The following is a 20648-nucleotide window of genomic DNA, read 5'->3' on the forward strand; positions in this document are numbered from 1 at the left end:
TATAAATGAAGATTAAATACTCATCTTAATTTTTCATGTATATCGGTACAAGGGGGCATGACAAAAACCCTGGAATCTTTTTTCAAAGCTTTCTATTTAAAATTTTTTAGAAAGCAATCTTATAACCTTCCAAGTGTTCTTTATTACACTTAATACTTTGGTCAAAGCTGCAATTCCTTTCTTGGAAACATTTTTGAAGCTGATCTGTTTGGGTGGCTGACAGCACCTCCCTCGTTTTTATCTCCGCCTCTTCTACATGGTCAAATCACTGTCCTTTCATGTTCCTCTTCGTTTGTGGAAACAAAAAAAAGTTGCCCAGAGCGAGGTCAGGTGAGTCCTGTGTGGAGGGCAAGAGAGCCATGCTGTAAATTTTTGCCCCAAACTGGTGCACTGAGATGGCGGCATGAGCAGGTGTACTGTCGTGGTGGCAAAACCAGTCCCCCGTCTGCCACAAACCAGGACTTTTTGTTACACACTGTTACACTGTCTTTTCAGAACTTCCAAATAGAAAGCTTGATAAACAGACTTGGTGAATGAACTCTAAATACACTATCCCTTTCACATCAAAAAACCAAATAAGCATCGTCTTGATCTTTGATTTCACTTGACAAGCTTTTTTTGGTGGAGGTGACGATGGCGTCTTCCACTGGCTTGATGGATGTTTACTTTCAGGGTCAAAAGAATAGCACCATGTCAGGAGAGAGTGGAGCACAGCCTGGCCCACCAGGCCATGATGATGATGTTCCTGAGTAGAGCAGCCAGTCCACAGAGAGAACAACATGGCTGGCCCCACTATGAGACATGATGCCCCTCAGTGACTAAGGGCGATACAGGGGACAGCACCGGAGACACAGTGTGGGAATTGCACCTGACCTGATCCCACCACACCGAGGCAAATCATTGGGGGAGTACAGCGGAACAGCAAGGGAATGGAGTGGCAAGGTCCCCAGGGAATGCTGAAAGTGGACTTTGGGGCCAGGGCGTGGTGCCCCAACAGACTGGACTGGAAAACGCTCCTAAGGGCCAGCAAACGATCCCTGAACTAACTACAAGCTTTTCTCTTGTGAACTGTTTTGTTCTGTTCTTTGTCAGTGGTTTGTTTTTGTTGTTTTGTTGTCTGGTTGTATACTGTTGCTTTGTTTTCCTCTGTCTAGTTTTCGTGCATGTTAGTGACTCCACAGGTCTGTCTGAATAGGACAGGCTGGATGAACTATCTGGAGGAAAAACAACGGGACCGACAGTTCTGGGGGGACTTGGGGTGGGGGGGTAGGGGGGGTAAGGAAGTGGTGTTAACAAACCCAGGGACAAGGGAAAAACATGGGACCCCAAATGGTAGAGAAGGGGGAGTGGCAGGCCTGGTGGGAAATGATCAAGGGTAAGGGTGCTTAGAGAAGAGGCATACTCTAGCCCAGGTGGCGATGAAGCATGGTAGTAGGGCAGGAGGAAAGTCAAGGGAGATGGAGGAAAGAGCTAGGAGTCAAAGGGCATTCATGGAGGTCTAGACAAAGACATGTACATGCAAATATATATAGGAGGATGGGGAAATAGATCTATGTGTCTATATTTATAGGTCAAGTATTAAGGTGGCGGAAGGACCTTGGGCCTCTACTCAAACACTCCCTCAATGCATGAATACCTTCTTTTATTAAATTGGAACTCTATGATGCTCACTCTCCCGACACAACGGATGGAGTCAAAGTGGGTGAACAAGTAAATGTGGTGAAGAAAGCTGATGGTGCCCGGCTATCAAAAGAGATAGTGACTGGGGTCTTAAAGGCTTGAAGATAAACAAGCGGCCATCTAGCTCAGAAGCAACAAAGTCCACATGGAAGAACACACCAGCCTGTGTGATCGAGTGGTCCCAAAGGGATCAGTTACCAGGCATCAAAGAACAAAAAATCATATCATTGACTGCACACCTCCATGATAGGATCGCTGAAGACAAATGGGTGCATAAGCAAATGTGGTGAAGAAAGCTGATGGTGCCCGGCTATCAAAAGAGATAGTGTCTGGGGTCTTAAAGGCTTGAAGGTGAACAAGCGGCCATCTAGCTCAGAAGCAAATAAGCCCACATGGAAGAAGCACACCGGCCAGTGCGATCACGAGGTGCCCAAGGGACCAGGTATAAGGCATCATGCAAAAAAAAAAAAGATATGTGTGTGTATGTATGTGTATATATGTGTATATGTATATATGTATATATATATCATATTAAATGAAGGGGGAAGTGCAGAGTGGAGACCCAAGGCCCAAGTGTCGACCAATGGGGATCCCCTCATAGAGGGGTTTAGGAGAGGAGATGGGTTAATTAGGGTACGAGGTAGTATCGATGAAGAGCACAGCTTTCCCCCAGATCCTGGATGCTTCCTCCCCCCAACTACCATGATCCGAATTCTACCTTGCAGGGCTGGATGGGACAGAGGCTGTACACTGGTGCATATGAGGGTTGGAGGTACAGGGAATCCAGGGTGGATGATACCTTCAGGACCAAGGGTGTGAGGGATGATGCTGGGAGAGTGGAGGGTAAGTGGGTTGGAAAGGGGGAACTGATTACAAGGATCCACATGTGACCTCTTCCTTGGGAGAGGGACAGCAGAGAAGGGGGGAAGGGAGACTCCGGATAGGGCAAGATATGACAAAACAACGATGTATAAATTACCAAGGGCATATGAGGGAGGGGGGAGCGGGGAGGGAGGGGGTGGGGAAAGAGGACCTGATGCAAGGGGCTTAAGTGGAGAGCAAATGCCTTGAGAATGATTGGGGCAGGGAATGTATGGATGTGCTTTATACAATTGATGTATGTATATGTATGGATTGTGGTAAGAGTTGTATGAGTCCCTAATAAAATGTAAAAGAAGAAAAGAGAAAAAAAAATGATTAGGGAAAAGACTGTACGGATGTGCTTTATACAATTGATGTATGTATATGTATGAACTGTGATAAGAATTGTATCAGCCCCTAATAAATTGTTAAAAAAAAAAAAAAAAAAGAATAGCACCATGTCTCCTCACCAGTAATGACTTGGGGAAACGTCTGGGTGGCTTGGAAACTGTTCTTTCAAAGCACGGCATGTTCCAGTCAGCGTTTTCTCCTGCTCGGTCAGAACTTGAGGCGAAAATTTTGCAGTGACCTTCTTGTTCCCAAATCTTCTGTTAACACTCGCTGGAACACGCGCCAAGACAGTCCCAACAACGTCCCCATCTCTTCAATGGCTGGCCATTGGTCTCCACGCACAAATGCAGAAATTGTGTCAACATTTTCATCTGTTTGGGAAGTTGACAGATGTCCAGAAAGAGGTTTCTCATCAATCGACATTTCACCTTTTCTTGAAATGAGAAAACCACTCGTACACTTGAGTTTTTTCCTTAGTACTGTCCTTATAAGCTGTGTTCAACGTCACAACAGTTTCTGCACCATTTTTCCCAAGTAGGAAACAAAATTTCATAGCCGCATGCTGTTCTCTTAAATCAGCCATCATAAAAAAAAAAAAACCACAAAAAAACAAAAAACGAGGTTTGGGCAAAACTGCTCTTACTAAAAAATTCACTGTGCCCAGAATGAACCTTCCCAGGGGATGCCACTGAGTGCAGTAACTCAGAGTTGTTCGGTGCTCGCCTCGTAGGAAAAATGTGTACCAAGGTAGTTCTACCAGCGGAGGTTTTTTGTTTTTCGTTTTGGAGGGGGGGGGGCGAGGGGGTACCCCTCATATATAGTGTATGTAGAAGATGGCCTGTTAGTCATATATTGGAATGTGGGTAAAAGGAAATTCTTTCCAAAACTAACCTGTACTTAGGTCGCTAGTGACTTCTTTTCAATGAATTCAGCATGCTCACTGTACCATTAAACATTATGTGAGTAAGAAACCGAGCCTGAACCATCCGGGTGTCCTTACTTCTCTCAGGCGGAGGGGTGGTGATGCAAACGAGGACTAACTACTCACCCTCAAGCGCACCTTCACACTGCAGGGAGCACTTACCGAATGGCTTTGGTCTGACCACTAACGGATATTGGATTTGCCTGGTCTTTCCTCTTCTGCCTAGTGGAAAAACTTCGACTTGACAAATGATAGATTTCTCAGTCTAATTCATTACATTTTCATATTTCTGGCTTACAATATTCTCCCAGTGCATTTCCTCAAAATAAACTAAACACCTGGGCTGCCTCTCGCGTTCACACTCGCTGGGGGCTGTTTGTGGTGGGAAAGCAAGCACAGGGTCAGTTTTCAGCTGGCTCCCACCGCCTCGCCCCTGCTGGGAGTTTGGCGTGAGTGGTGGGGGCCGTCGGCTTCTGTTTTGGCGTCTACTTGGCAAGTACAAAGGACAGTGGTAGTCCAGTCTTTTGCTGTTTCTTTTTCTAACGTTTTCAAATGAGGTTCATTTCGGTGTCGTCTGGTAACGCAGTGTGGACTGCAATATGGGCTTTGGCTTCCTGAGCATTCGGGCCTTACCACTCTGCAGCTAGTGTGTCCTAACGGTAAGACTTGGGGAACTCCCCTCTGAATGTGAAGCCACGAGACCCCCGGGGAGCCCACCACTGCCTCTCACCCACACTCGTGTAAGGAATGAAGAGAGCCGTGTTATGTTTCCCAAGAGCTGCCACACACTCGCGGACCGCTCCTCCAGTGCCATAATCAGAATTACAAACTCCTGTGCTTCAAGCCAGCAGAGCATGAAGAACTTTCATAAGTCATCTCCTTTTATCAATTTTTGCCAAGCAGCCGGCTCTCCCTCTGGGCCCAGATCAATATTCCAACTACATAACAATTCTTCAAGGTTGCTAAGTTTGGGGGAGGGGGTGGGTCACAAGAACAGCCAACCCATAAACATTTGCCCTGGGGAAGGGTGAGGGTGAGAGTCAGTATTATATGTACCTTGCTCTCTCCGAACAGGAACATTCCTCCACCCTCCCATAAGAGATTCTAAGAACGACAGGCCGGACAGGTTGCTAGGGAAGATTCTGCTGAATTTTCCATGCTCTTCCATGGCTGGAGCAATTCTCTACACTTACAGGGCGCGGTAGACGGTGACTCTGGCCTCCGCTGTGAGCTGTTTTCCTATTAACTGCAGTTCTTCTCCAAAGTCCTTCTTGGGGAGCTAAAGATCATAATAAATCCTGTCAAACTCCCATCTGGCAAAGTAATATACACAGAATATATTTTATGGAATTCGTTACCTTAGAAAAAAGACTAACTCAGAACCCTTGAATATTTAACTGATTCAAAACTTCATACTTTCTGCATTCAGACTATCAATATTTTTACAGAAGCACTGCTTTCAATATCACATGAATGTCCAGTATGAATAATTATTAATTCTCATTTGAAAAAACAAAAAAACATGCCTTAAATCACAGTTTCATATCCAATAGGATGGCAGCCCTCCCCAGGTTACAAAGAACGCATACGGGCATTACTGAAGATGGTCCTCATTACAAACCTTTGGAGTTTATTCAGAGTTCATACTTTACTGTTAATATTTCGCATTTACGAGTGAGCTAATTAAAGAAAACTAAGTGACTTGTCCTAACAGATTGCGTAAAGAAAAGTTGGGTCATTTCACTTTTGGGGGGAGAGGGGTAGGGGTAGGGATGCAGTATAAATACAGTTCTTCCTCAGTAGGTATGGCGCATCTGCACCTGGGCTAATCCAGGGAAAGTGGAACTGTCTCGGCATTCTTATTCAACTACTCTGTCCACTCTGTGGCCAAAGGCATGTGTCAATACAGCCGTCCAAGATTAGTGACGTAACCAGCAGGACCTCAGGCTACACCCAAAATGAAAATTTTTAGGAAATGAAGTTGAGGAGAGCCAAGCACACGCAATATTTAAGTCTATGTTTCTGTAAGATCCACATGTACTTGAAATGAAAGCTTTGTTGGGTTCAGAATGTATTTGTGTCTCACATTCAGGCTGATATATTTTTTTAAGACTTTGAACATAGATAAACTTTATTTCTCACTCAAATGCCAGGCTTTTGACAAAGCATGTGAGGAAGTAACAAGTTTTGCGTCCCACGGGGTCACCGTGACTTCTAGAAATATCACACGGGCGCATCAGGCAAACAAGATGGTGCTTGAAAGCAACACGGACACACCTGTGGTTGCCATAGAGACAAGAGGAAAGGCCAGGAGAGACATACTTTTTTCCCGTAAGCAGTGAGCTGAGTTTTGCTTGCGTTCGTCTCACTGGGGCAAGTAGTCCTAGCTCAATCTGTGGTGGCTCATCTTGGTAGCTCTGAGATTCAGCATGGAACCAGGAAGCAGAAGGAGAGCGAAAGGGTTTGTTCACACTCAATAGAAGTACCGATGTTCTGTTATTCCACCTTCACTCTCAGAACCTGTACATACTTACACTCTTTAAATCATTCCATCTCCTTCCAGAAAATGGTTGGAATTAATAACCATGACTAAGTTTAGCTCCTTGAAGACCGGGCTTCCACCAGGGTTATTAAAGGGGGAATACATCTATCTCACTACTGAATTTTTAAAGTTGGATCAGCCTAGAGCACTAGTGATCAACCCAATTGAGATTCCCAGGTCTGTTAGTCTGGGTTGACTAGAGAAACAAATCCATAGACATTCATATGTATATAGAAAAAGTTTTACATAAAAGAGCAGTTGTTTATTGAGAAAACATACCAGCTTAGTCCAGATCAAGTCCATGAGTCCGATATTAGCCCATATGTCTGATACCAGACTATAAATTCCTCTTCCGTCTCAACGCAACACATGCAATGATGCTGAGTGCAGGAAGATGACAGGCCAGTGGGTGGAAAGTCATGGATCCAGTGGCAGTGTAAGCATGTCAGCACTGGCGTGAGTCTCCCTGTGGCTCCTCCAGCTCCAGGGCTCTGGCACCATCAGTGTAATTCCATATGGCTTGTCAACAGGAATGGCTCCCAGGGAGAGTGTGTCCCACTTCCAGGGAGACAGACAGGAGTTCTCAGGAGAAGGTCATGCCCACATGGACAGAGGCATTATTGGCTATGACTTGATTGACAGGCTATACTCCACCCCTTTACAAGTGGACAGGAGACTATGGAGTTGCCACACCAGGGAATAGTCATCGCTTGGTGCCTCCCACATCTAGCTTCTCAGGCATGATAAGATTTGGTTAAACCTGCTTTCCAGTGTTCGGAATTCTTCTACAGCACCCCACCAGAGTGGTTTATGTTCTAAAACGTGGTAACAACTTTGTTAGTGATGCACTCATGGTTTGAGCAGGTGATTTCATCTCTAGAGAGCTTTGGTAATAACAGTACTAACCACAATGAGCACTTGTCATGAGTTACCGTGTGGTGTTGGACCTTAGAAATATGGTGTAATTTCCTTTGATCCTTGGAAGAATCCTATGAGGGAGGTATTATTAATACCACGACTATTTTATAGAACAGAAAACCAAGGTTTAGAATATTCAAGTAACAACTTCAAGGTTGCAAAGCTATAAAGCAGATGTGGGGGAACCTTTTTTTTTCTGCCAAGGGTCATGTGGATATTTCTAACCTTATTGGTGGGCCAACTTAAAAATTAGCCTGCTATATTGGGTCAATCATTTAATTACCTCACCCTTAGTTTGAGGGCTGGAACTGAGAATGATGATTTTGTCTGATATTTGCTGATTGAGATGCGTTAGTGGGCTTTAACGGACCCACTGGATGTTGCCCACCCAGCTATAAAGAGTCAGTGCCAGAGCGAAGGTGTACATGACTCCCAAACTTGAAAGCGGTACCCCGAAACTTTCCTTCACAAGGAGTTCAACTATGCCTCCTTGTCACGCCGATCGAGTGGTCCCCGTTCTACTGTCTGAGGACCCATGGAAAACGTCTGACTTCCACTTGCTTTTAGGGCACTTACCAGGGTTTACAGGCCTTTTTAGTTCTTTTCAGACCTCAGATCACAGTTTTGCAACGGCTTCCTTAGTCCCCTAAAGCATGCAGTTTTGTTTGCATGACTACAATCGCGTCCTAACTGGCCTTTCTTCTCCGGCCTCTACAATCGACCTTGCACCAAGAGCCAGCGTATGGTTGTCGTGTGTCATCGAGCTAATTCAACTCCTACCCACCACTTAGGACAGAGGAGAACTGCACACAGGGTTCCTGTGAAAGTTGGGTTTACTGTGCCAACCTGGCCAATAGGAACATGTGGGGTTAATCAAGTCACATTTTGATTGGAGGGCAAAGACATAAATGGCTATGCAAGACTTGCCCACCTCTCTCTTGCTCTCTGGTGGTCAGACCAGCATGTTACTGCTTTAGCCAGTTCTCTGCCTCGACCTGTGAGCTACACTCCCTGTGGGCCAAGCCAACCTGTGGATCGTGTTGGTAGAGCTTGAAGTTCCTTTGAGACCTGCTTCACCACACTGCTGGTGTGTATATCTCTTGAGCTTGGGCCTGGTGGATCCTGTTGCCCTGCATTGCTTGTGTTCAACATCCCATCTGGACCTGCTTCGCTAAGCTCATGAGCTAATGACTGCTGGTGACCCACTCTGTTGTTTGCTGCCTGTGGGCAGATTCTGCCTGCCTTGCCCAAGGGAGGACTATGCTGTCTGCTTCCTTGACCTTGTACCTGACAGCCCATGCATGTTGAAGGACTTCTAGTATATTAACTGTTCCACAGAAGTAAATTGAACTGAGTCCTCTGTATTGCTGTGTGGACTAATTAGCTGTTATATTCCTTCTTGCTGTATAAACCGATTATATATATATATATATATATATATATATATATATATATACCTAATATATATATTAAGTGTCCTGGTTTAGTTTCTCTAGCGAACCCTGCCTCACACAGTTCCATAGTTTGTAGTTTTTATCGGAATAGATAGATGCCAGTCGAATTGTTTTCCCCATAAAGTCACTGCTGGGTGCCAGCACCTGCCCCTTCACTTACTAGCAGAACGCTTAACACACAGTCAGCACGGCAAGCCAGGCCGTCCTCTTTCAATGAGTGTGTGAGCATGTCAGTCCTCAGATCACAACACTTCTGTGGCTGTTCATGTCCCACCAAGCGGAAGTGAAATGTTACAGAGTCAAAATGTGGGGCAGAATTTCAATTGCTCAGTGGAATCCAGATTTTCTGGAGCCATTAAAGGTGAATAAGCCCCGAAATGGTCACCCTGAGATAATCTTTAAACCTGAAACAAAAACCATCCTGAAGGCTTCTTTGAACCCCAAGTGGCTTATCGTTAAAAGTAAAGTATGTCAGCTTTGACCATTTTGCTCTCTTAAAGGATTATCTGTGTGGATCAAATTGACAGTGGCCACGCAAAAGGCTGGATGAGAAACTTGGTATAAAATAACACTGGTGACAGATGTCTCCACTGAATTTCCTAGGTCCATTGGCCAAGGATATAAATAGTCTAACAGCCCCTAGCCAGAGGGCATGGCGATGTCAATCATTGCAGATATACTTTGTGTAAAATTTAACATCTTACCATTTGTTTTCCCTTTTAACCTGTTTCCAACTTGTTCTAGTTTTTATTACATTTGCTCTCTTTTAGATTAGGGGTTTTCTGTGTTTTATTCTGTTGTAATTGCTATTTTCTCCTTTTATACTTGGTTTTCTTTATATAAAACTCATAGTTTTGTGACAAAGGAGGTTGGGGGAGAAAGGGGAGCTAGTAATAATAATGGATACAAGTGGGGTGATGAATGCACAACTCTCTGTAGTACACTTAACCAGAGAACTGTAAGATGTGAGCAGTATACGTCAGTAAACTTTGCTGTGCATTGTGAGGATGGCTCAGGACCAGGCGGTGTTTCACTCTAATATAACAGGTTCGCTGTGAGTTGGAACAGACTCAATGCACCCAAGAATAACAACAAAACGGTCTAAAAAGTACAGCCATGAAAATCATAGAAACATTTATGAAACAAACATATCAAAAATTGAATAAAATAATGATGGTGGAATAATTTGGAAATGGATATTTAGAAAGGCAGCGTGACTTGAGCATGTAATCAATTCCACTGAATTGCACATGCAGAATTTGTTGAAATCATGTACATTTGTTCTCTGAAATAAAAAGTAAAAATCCTATAGTCAACTTCAAGATTACAAAGTCCCATAATCTCTGGTGCCCACTACTTGCATCTCTGGTCCAAGCACACTAGACTGCCGGCCATTCTGTCCACATGCCAGTCACATTTCCACCCTCTCTCTTGACGTGGAATATCCACCTGACTCTCTCTCACCCATCTTTCACTCTTCTGTTTTTTGAAAAACATCTTTCCCCAATAAAAGTAAGGGAAAAAACCCAAAAGAAAAACAAAACAAAACATTTGTACTGATATATAATTAACATTTCATACAATTCAGCGATTTCATTAAAAGGAGTTCAGCACACACTCAAATATGCCTTCCATACATATATGTCCATTCCTGGCATAGATCGTTATTTCTGTGCCAACATTGCTCTCCTAGGAACATGTGGGCAGAGTTCAGCCTGTCAATCAGCTTGATCGGAGGGTGATCGAGAACAATGACTCTTCTCTGCGGCCAGGCTCTCTCTCTTTTTTTCCTGGAGGGAAGCCACACGCACGCGCTCTGCTTTCACCTTGCTGTTGACAAGCCACGTGAAGCCACGTGCAGCCACGTGATACCTGTGAGAGTCCTCGAGGTGCTTCTATTGCCTCTGGATCCACAAGACTTTGTGCCCACTGACCTGTGACCCTCCTGCATTTTGCATCACTGCATGTGCTGCATGAGTCTGAAGAGGGATGTATGGACAAGAATCATACTTATGGGCTACTATTGGACTTACGGACTTGATTTGGACTGGGATGTTTTCTTAATATACAATTACTCTTTGATATGCAACTCTTTCTTATACATATATAAGTATCACTGAGTTTTTTTTAGCCAACTCAGCCTAACACAATACCTATCTTTATAATTATATACATTGTTACAAAATATTATGTCATAGCATTTAATAAAAGTGCCTCTTATTTTTGCACACTTCTTCATGTTTTCATTTACTTTGGTCATGTTATGCAGACTTTACCCAATTGGGTATTGCCTTTCTTACCACCCAGACTGACAAGAGTCTACTATCTCAAAAGTGAGTTTCCCCTCCTCCCTCTTCCATCCATAACTCACTGCCATTGAGTGGACGCTGACTTAGAATAGCAATCCTATAGGACAAGTGGAAGTACTCTGTGAGTTTCCAAGAACTAATAACCATCAAAACCACTTTTTCCTGTGTGCCTACCTATTCTTGGCTTTATAATAAAATGAGGCCATACAAGATTTGTCCTTCTGTGATTAACTCACGTTACTCAGCATGATGTCCTCCAGGTCCACCCATTTTAGATGTTTCCACAGACTCATTATTCTTTAAAGTTGTGTAGTAGGCAACAACACTAACAATTCCTATCAACGCTCATCTTTCAGTCTTAGAGCGTCATGCTTTCACATCCCTATCCATAGGTAGGATCTGTTTGCATTCAGTATAAGGCTCTGTTTTACGTGTAACTAAGGCAGTGACTTTCCATAATCACCTGCCGTAGAGTGACCTACTTCTTTCATCGCTGCTGTGCTTACACAGAGGAGTGGGTAGTCCTTAGAAATAATGATGAACTAATAATAGTATTCCACTCGAAAAATCTACTAATTTGTTGCTGATAATGAACACCTAGCTAAAAATTAGCACAGAAACAATTTCCCACCCCCACAGGGCACCCCTTGCTATTGGCTGGCTTGACATATATTGTATGCATATATCAACAATGTCTCAGCTCCAGTGTTAAAATAAAATTCCAAGAAACAGAGAAACAGAGACACACAGGAAAATGAAAATTACATGGGTCAAGGGCAAAGGGGGTAAGTCCTCCGGACCGACACAGTAGACCTTACTGTTGATCACAGGTGTTGGAGGACTTGTTGAATCTGTCCTTTCGAGATGACCATGTTTCAAGTTATTCACGGTAAATTCACAGTACTTCTCATGGAGAGCTGAAGGTGCTTCCGTTCCCACACATTGAGGGCACGGGGATGGTTGGAAATCAACTTAGAAAAGGTATGAATTCCCATGGGGTTGGGGTGGGGGGACAGACAAAAGCATGCAGAGCAGAATTTCTCACACACATCTACAACTGAATGTAAAGCATTAGGTTTTTTATACCCACAACAAAACATGGACCTGCAGAAGTTTTCAAACAATCTTCTAGCAGCTTCATACGGGTCTTCTGGAGCTCTGGGCTGTCCCATTCATCTTCATCAACTCCCCAGTACAGATCGATGACCTGAGGACAAACAGACGGGCCGCATTAGTTCGCAGGTCAGGAAATCATTTATCTGTGGGCTCTGTTCGTCGTCACGGTGAACATGACTTTTAACTTTGCTTTTGCTGGCACTGTGCTCTCCCTGTGAGAAAGAAAATGAATTCTGAGACTCATCTGAGGACAGGGTTTTTTTTTTCACTCCACAATGGGAAGGGGGTGAATGCTACCTTTTTTGTCTTTTGGTCCTGGTGACAAGAAAAGGAATTACTGAACGCTGGAGGCTATGCCAAGCAGGCATTCGTGACTTAGAACTGGCCATGAGATTTCAGGAAGATTTCAGGATGGGGCCTGCACATTCTTCGAGACACCTCAATCACAGCCCACAATGCTAAGGCACATCCTGATGTAAGAGAACAGGACATCACAGTGCACCTCAGCAAACACTGACTCGTGCTCTAACATCGGCACTTCTTAAAACAATACAAAATACCCTCATCCCACGGGAGAGTTTACGTCTGCTGTATACGTAAGCACCGGCTTTCATCAATATATCTGAAAACCACGGATTGGAAAACAGTGAGAGGTATGCCTTACAGAGAAGCGAGGATAAGAGGACCCGCTCTCTCCCGACTTCAAAGGCCACTGGGAAAAAATTGGAGTCTGTAAAACTTTGACAAGTACACGCTTTGAAAACTGCAAGGAGGGTGGGATGGATTTCGCTCCCTTTACTTAAGGACCATCTGCATAAGGTAAATGTTCCCAATTGTAGCTTTGAAGATCCCTTCTCGGCCTTTCCTTGTTTCACAAGAGCCATCCCCATCCCCACCACCTGCTCTTTGAAAAGAGACAGGACAGGGTAAGTCCTCTCCCGGGGCACAGATAAAAGCAGACGGCTTTGCATGCTTCTCCTCTCGTGGCTGCGGACGGAGCGTTTGGATCTCAGCTTTGCACTTGCGTGGTAGAAGGGTGACTGGGTTGTAAACCCAAACCAAACCGGATGTTATCAGTTTCACTCCTGGAGGCCACGCCCCTCCCGTGTCAGAGCGCAGCTGCTCTCCACAGGGGCTCAGGGGCTGGCTTGCTGCCACTAGACCACCAGCCCTTTCTGCTGAGACATCTCTGGGTGCACGTGGAGCGCCGAGCTTCAGTTAGCCGCTAAGTGCATTACTTACTCCAATAGCAATATGGAAGCTTCTTAAGAAACCCAGTCCACGCGTTTCGTAGCATATGAAATAATGTCCACCGATTCTGGGATTCTTCCCCTTCCTCTTCGGAGGTTTCGTCACAAGACATTAAGTACGGGACATCTGAGGGGATCACTTCACTGTCCATCAAAGGAGCCTCAATCTACGTGCATTTCAATGTACATTAATCAAAAATTCATTTCCTCAAGTGCCCACCAGCCACAGAGTGGCTAGTGCAGGGATCCGCAAATGTTTTAAACAGGGGGCCGGTTCACTGTCCCTCAGACCTGTTGGAGGGCCCGACTGTAGTTTAAAAAAAACTATGAACAGATTCCTATGCACCCCGCACCTATCTTATTTTGAAGAGAAAAACAAAACAGGGCAAAAACACCTGGCAGTCTGGATAAATATCCTCGGCGGGCCACATGGGCCACATGTGGCCCGCAGGGCGTAGTTTGAGGACCTCTGGTAGTGCCCCCATGTTGGGTAGCACAGATTAAAAAAAAAATCCACCATCCTTGGAAGGTCTGCCGACAGATCTGTAAACGACTGAGCCTCAGGAGATCACAGAAATTATCCCATAGAAAAGGTGAGTAGATGAACTGTCCTTCTTCCTGACATGCTCCCCTCTCACTCATCATCTCCTCATACTGAAGGCTGACTATGTGCTGACCACTGTGCTAGTCAGAATTAAAAAACAAAAAAGAAACAAAAAATCCAAGGCCATCTGGATTCTGACTCATAACCAGCCTGTAGAACCGAGCAGAACTCTCCCTAGGACTTCCAGGGCTGTAAATCCTTAGAGGAGCCGACGGCCTCCTCATCTTTCTTTCATGGAATGGCTGGCGGACTCTAACTGCTGACTTTGTGATGAGCAGTCCAATGTGGAACGCACTTTGACACCAAGGCTCCTTAGAACAGGGTTACCTATAATTTAATTTGATAAATAAAGGAGAGTCTGAATCGCAAAGACTCGCCCTGGGAAGGGTACAGAAGTAACATTTCTGACTTATCTCTGGAGGAAACTTTTGGGATGTCCTAGATGTCACAGGGAATCCAGCAGTAAGATGACATCCTTCTCTAGTATGCACCATTTATGATGTTCTAGGATTCAAATACTGAACTTTGCGATCTCACTGGCCTGGGAAGGCGGTCAGAGAGCAGGCCCAAGAGAGGGTCCTCCTGGAGGTGGGAGAAGAGTCCTTTTGAGCGTCAGATGCTGGTTTCCTGAGCTGAGCAGAGCAGAGGCAGACGGTCCTGAGCAGTGCTAGGAATGAGGTAAGAGAAGTATGTGGCAAGTAAGGGAAGGAAAAGGGGGGCTAAGGTGGTTGGCCTGATCCTGGGACTCACAGGCTTGGGCGCTCATGCATGTGGCAGGGCACTGTGTCCTCTCAAACACCCTTGGATACACTTGCTAATGAAGGGCAGCTAGAAGCACAAGGCTCAGCTACACATTCCACTTGGCCTGTCTGTGGGTGAAGGCCAGGGGGCTGGTTGGTGGTTGCTCTGTACTGTTGAGTCTGATTCAGTGACCCTACAACACAGAGGAGAACTTCCCCATGGGCCAGTCTTAATCTTTGTGGGAACACTTTGCTAGGGCTTTTCTCCCAGGGAGCCAATGTGGAATTGAACCGCCAACTTTTAGATAAACACATAACCATTGTTCCACCAGGGATCCTATGAGGAGGTTAGGCAGAGGAAACTAGCCAGGAAGGTAGGCTTGCTAGCAAGAGGTGCTGGAAACAAATCTACTCGTAGGTGCTAGGTTTTCTTTGTCTGGGCTGAGGTCCGAGCACCACAGAGGCTCTAAGTTTCAGTTCTCTACAGGGCTACCACGAGCTCCTACCTGCCTTTTGTGGAAGTCTGAAAAAATTGTCTTTTTTTTTTGACATTTTATTTTCATCTCCCCGGAACTTCAGTTTATTCAGTTAGAATAAATGGAAACCTTGAGAACAAGACTCTTCTGGCAATCTGTCAATAATCTGTCAAAATAAATATACAAATCTACTACAACATAAATAGCATCATCTTAGTTGTAGGACCCTTCTACTCTGCAGGACCTAAAGTCTGACTCTGACTCTGTCCCTGCCGCTGAGAATCTTTGTGTACTGACAGCCAAGGAAGGTCTGATACAGACACAGAAGGTAAATAGTCAGTTCTTCTTTTTCTCAGGACTAGGCTACAGTTTAAATAATCTTTTAACAAGACATTTTCCATTAATGAAAAGAGTTGATGATAGGTATGTGAAAGTATGATTTGTCCAAAATGCCACTGGAGACCAATTAGGTAGCTAAAATGAGAAAGGTGTTGTTTTGTTTTCTTTCATTGCTTTGTCTTGTTTTTTTGTGTGTGCATATTATTATCTCTGTAGGTCTATCTAGATAAGATAAGCAGGACAAACAATCTGGAGGAGACAACAACAGGACTCACGATTCCTGGGGGACACAGGAGAGGAGGAGTTGGGGAAATAAAGTGGGTGTTAACAAATCAAGGAACAAGGGAACAACATGTGATGCAAAATCGATGGTGAGGAAGGGTAATGTAACCGAAAGGAATTACTGAAACCCAAATGAAGGCTGAACATGATAGTGGGACAAGAGGAAAGTCAAAGCAAATAGAGGAAAAACTAGGAGACAAAGGGCATTTATAGAGGTCTAAATATAGGCATGTGCATATGTAAATATATTTACTTATGATGATGGGAAAAGAGGTCTATGTGCATATATTTATAGATTTAGTATTAAGGTAGCAGATGGACATTGGGCCTCCACTCAAGTCCTCCCTCAATGCAAGAACACTTTGTTCTATTAAACTGGCATTCCATCATGCTCAGCTTCCTGACACGATCGCTGAATACAAAGTGGGTGAATAAACAAATGTGGTGAAGAAAGCTGATGGTGCCTGCTTATCAAAAGAGATAGCGTCTATGGTCTTAAAGGCTTAAAGATAAACAAGTGACCACCTGGCTGAGAAGCAACAAAGTTCACATGGAAGAAGCACACCAGCCTGTGTGATCACGAGGTGTCGATGGGATCAAGTATAAGGCATCATCAGAAAATTATATCATTGTGAATGAGGGGGAGCGTGGAGTGGAGACCCAAAGCCCATATGAAGGCAACTGGACATCCCCTATGGAAGGGTCTCAGGGAGGAGACGTGCCAGTCAGGGTGCAGTATAGCACCAATGAAATATACAACTTTCCTCTAGTTCTTTAATGCTTCCTCCCCCACCTTCCCACCCCCAATATCATGATTCCAATTCTACCTTACAAATCCGACTAGACCAGAGGATGTACACTGGTACAGATGAGAACTGAAAACACAGGGAATCACAGGATCTACATATAACCTCCTCCCTGGGGGATGGACAACAGAAAAGTGGGTGAGGGGAGATGTCGGACAGTGTAAGACATGACAAAATAATAATTTATAAATTATCAAGAGTTTGTGAGGAAGGGGGAAAATGAGGAGCTGATACCAAGGGCTCAGGTAGAAAGAAAATGTTTTGAAAATGATGATGGTAACAAAAGTACAAATGTATTTGGCACAATGGATGTGTGTATGGATTGTGATAAGAGTTTTATTAGCTTCCAATAAAATCATTTAAAAAAGAAAACTCAGCCACTGGTGTGTGTGTGGGGGGGGGGAATAGAGAGCAAGGTTTTGAATTATGGAACTGTTGGTACAACTGGGGATGACACAGAACTGTTGGGTGAGAGCGAGGACTAGGTGATGAGGCAGGGAGTTGTGAATATGACCAGGAACAAATCAACACGACTCAGTGGAGAGTTTCTTTTGAGCTGTACAGAGAATGCTGTTAATTCTGACTGCCAGGGGACTCCTTCTGATAGCTCACTCCAGTCCTTAGGGTAGGGTCATTCTTTAAAAACTAACTACTGCATGGAACCATCTTTTACCCCCAAACGACAGGAGTGCTAATTTCATGGAACTCCCAGAACTCATGGAACTCCCAGAACCTGTTGGACTTTTTATTTTAAAAAATGGAATTTTGTGGCATCCACTTCCGGGGCAAGCAGCACGAGGGGTTCCACAGACCCACGCGCTGGAGACATCAGCATCACATTTCAAAAAGGGCAACTATTTAATGTCTCTGGAAAGAGACATCCAAGTGGAAAACACTTCATGCAACAAAATCTACTGAAATTCCATAGGAACAGTGGTAGACTCTGGGGCATGTGAACTATAACCTGCTCCTCCCCTTTCTCTCTGCTCCCAACTCATGTGACAGAAACCCCACTAGGTGTGGATGTAGACAAGGGCACAGAGATCCCTCTCAACACAGTTCTCATTCCCAGGCTAAGGTAACTGGCATCATATCTTATTTCACCTGGTTCATATTGCTGAAAATAAAGCCCAATTAAATATAGCCAAGAGGTTCCCATCCACCACGGGGTAGAGGCTTTAACCCCCACTCAGCATCGATAGTCAAGTGGAATTCTGGTTTCCCTTGTCCTAGGTATTCTATGAAGTGGAATTTCCATGGCAAGAGGCGTAAAGCTGAGAACTCGCTACAGTCTCTACCCAGTGCCAAGCTCCTGAAACAAGGAAGGCTCTCAGAGAAAAGTGTACCACTTTCTCCACCCCCAGATGTGGAGCTGTACTTAGGAAATGTTTTCCCCCCAAAAGAAAGAAAGCTTGTAAAACAGAGTCCTAAAACTGACTTTATTTGCAGCAGAATGTGGGGAAGTTCAAGCCTAAAGGTGCTATACAAAACAATATAGGTTTTGATAGAAAGTAATTAAGATGAGGCTGGTAGCTTGTTGAGAAACTCAAACTAAGCCAGAGCTGAACACAAAAATAAGCAAGGAAAGAGTGCTAAGAGCCCTCCAGAGGCTAAAGCAAACGTAAACACTGACCTGAAAACCTTCCCTTACAAAGGCATTTAATTGGATTAGACTATAGAACAACGCATGACCCGGGGCACAGTTAGAACAAAAGAGCAATCAGCCAGCAATATGTAGAGTCTAACATTAGGTGTGTTCTGCGCAAGGTACAATCACGGTGAACCCTCAGATACCTAACTTTATCCTAGGGTGACAACGTGCATTTCCAAAGGAGCGACATCAGATTTCACCCGCAGGAGGAAATGGACTTTACTAAAGTCATCCACCAGCCACCAAACAACTAAGAAAAGAACAATGAGCCCCCAAGGTGTGGGGAAGGGGAAACCGATATCCAAAGACACTGAAAAATAATAACCCAAATGTCAAGTTTTCAACAACATTGCATGGCATAAAAAGAAGTATAATCTATACAAGGGAGGAAGGCACAGGAAACAAAAACTACGCCTGAGATGATTAGATGCCGGATTTAGTATCAGTCACTTCCAAGTCTTCATCATGACTCTGTTGACAAAAGTAGAGGAATTATTATTAAGAAGGGCAAAGAAGGTATGACGATTATGCTGCATCAGTGAGAGAAAACTAATCATGAGATAACTAAAAAAGATGGAGTTGAACAGTGGAATAGCTAAAATGAAAGAGCATAGGGGCTTACGGTAAAATTGAACCAGTAGACAATGAACAAATTTGAAGATACAATGATAAAAATGATATAATCAGTCTATGTACACAGACCTGGCAGAAACGTAAGTTGGATTCAGGAAAGGATATGGATTTGGACTAAGGAGATTCACTGCTGATGTCTGATAGCTGTTGGATGAAAGGAGAGATGTTTGCTTATTGACTGTGTAAAGGAATTCTGTTGTACAAAGTCTAACGGATAGCATCCACCCACAACAAAACACACAGAAAAACTAAAAATAAAAAAGAGTGATACACTACTAATCATATCAACGCTTAAATAAGGTTAGCACAATAAGAACAGATGAGAGGGAAAAGAAAAATATTTGAAGGAATAATGACTGGAAACTCCCTACATTTGCTTAAAGACCTTTAATCTACATATTCAAGAAATTCAGGAAACTCTAAGTAAGCAAAATGCTGAGAGGTTCCCACGTGAACAGAGGAACAGAACACAGTAAAGAGTGTAAGCAAAGCACAAAGAGCAAATCTTGGAAGCAGCGAAAGAAATAGGGCTCCTCACTCATAAAGGAACCCCACTTAGAGGAACGCATGATACCTCACTGGAAACAACGCAAGCCGGCAAGCAGTGGGGCGCCACATTTAAAGCACTAAAAGAAAAACCATCCAACAGGAATCCACTATCTGCAAATCTCTCTTTCAATAGTGAAGGTGTAATAACACATTCTGCCATGATGAGATCACTGGGAATGATGGAAATGTTCTAACACTGATTGTGGTGATGACTACATTACTCTAATTGTACACTTTCAATGGATACATTTTATGTTGGGTCTCTGTTAACAGTGAGAGGTTATGTCAACTAGACGCTCCTGGGTAAAGGCAGGAGAGAAGCCCACCCTATTTACTGGGTCTCTCTCTCCTTGGTGTCCTAAGCCGTACTGTATAAAACAGAGATGAGCAGAGTTGAATCCTCGTTGACCCTGCATGTTCTGCTTGAGCTGGCTCTTATATCGGGTTTCTGGATCTGGTTGCATAGTTTGTTGATCATAGAAGCTGTCAGCAGACTACCAACAGTGGATTCATTAGGCTAATTTCTGACTTCTGTATCCACCCTTCTGTGCCCCACCCTGTCTCTGCTTTGTCATCCGGCTTCCTGTTTGTCAGCTTCCATGAGTCAGGAGGAGCCTGACTGAAACAGTCGAGATTTAAGTATGACTACAATGATGTAACTCATTTCTTGATATAAATTTCTTTCTATATACAAACAAATCCTAGCATCACTGGTTGTGCTTCTCTAGAGAACCCAACATAATACTGTACACGAATCAATAAAGCTCAATAAAACTGTTACCAAAAATGTCAGTTTGCACATCTAGATTGTATTATCATTTCTGTGATGGAACCAGATTTCTTCTTTTTAAACAAAATAATTTTATTGGGGGCTTGTACAGCTCTTATCACAATCCATCCATTCATCCATCCATCCGTTGTGTCAAGCACATTTGTACATTTGTTGCCATCATTACTCTCAAAACATTTTCTTTATTCTTGAGCCCTTGGGATCAGCTCATCCCCCCAACCCCCGAACCCTTGATAATTTATCATTTATTTTTATTTTCATGTCTTACACTGACTGCTGTCTCCCTTCACCCATTTTTCTGTTGTCCATCCCCCTGGGAGGAGGTTATATGTAGATCATTGTAATCGGTTCCCCCTTGCTCCCTGCTACCTTCTC

The 20648-nt window shown here is 44.0% G+C and overlaps 1 protein-coding gene across 1 annotated transcript in view; it reads right to left on the bottom strand.

The window, feature by feature from the left end:
* Nucleotides 1–20648, bottom strand: part of NWD2 (NACHT and WD repeat domain containing 2) — a 239909-nt gene that overhangs the window by 108194 nt on the left and 111067 nt on the right. The window contains exon 3 of the mRNA XM_075545004.1: nucleotides 12128–12244. Coding sequence (XP_075401119.1) covers nucleotides 12128–12244 — 117 coding nt within the window. The remainder of the gene's footprint in view (nucleotides 1–12127; nucleotides 12245–20648) is intronic.

The sequence above is a fragment of the Tenrec ecaudatus genome, chromosome 3 (genome assembly GCF_050624435.1).
Source record: "Tenrec ecaudatus isolate mTenEca1 chromosome 3, mTenEca1.hap1, whole genome shotgun sequence".
NCBI classification, from domain to species: domain Eukaryota; kingdom Metazoa; phylum Chordata; class Mammalia; order Afrosoricida; family Tenrecidae; genus Tenrec; species Tenrec ecaudatus.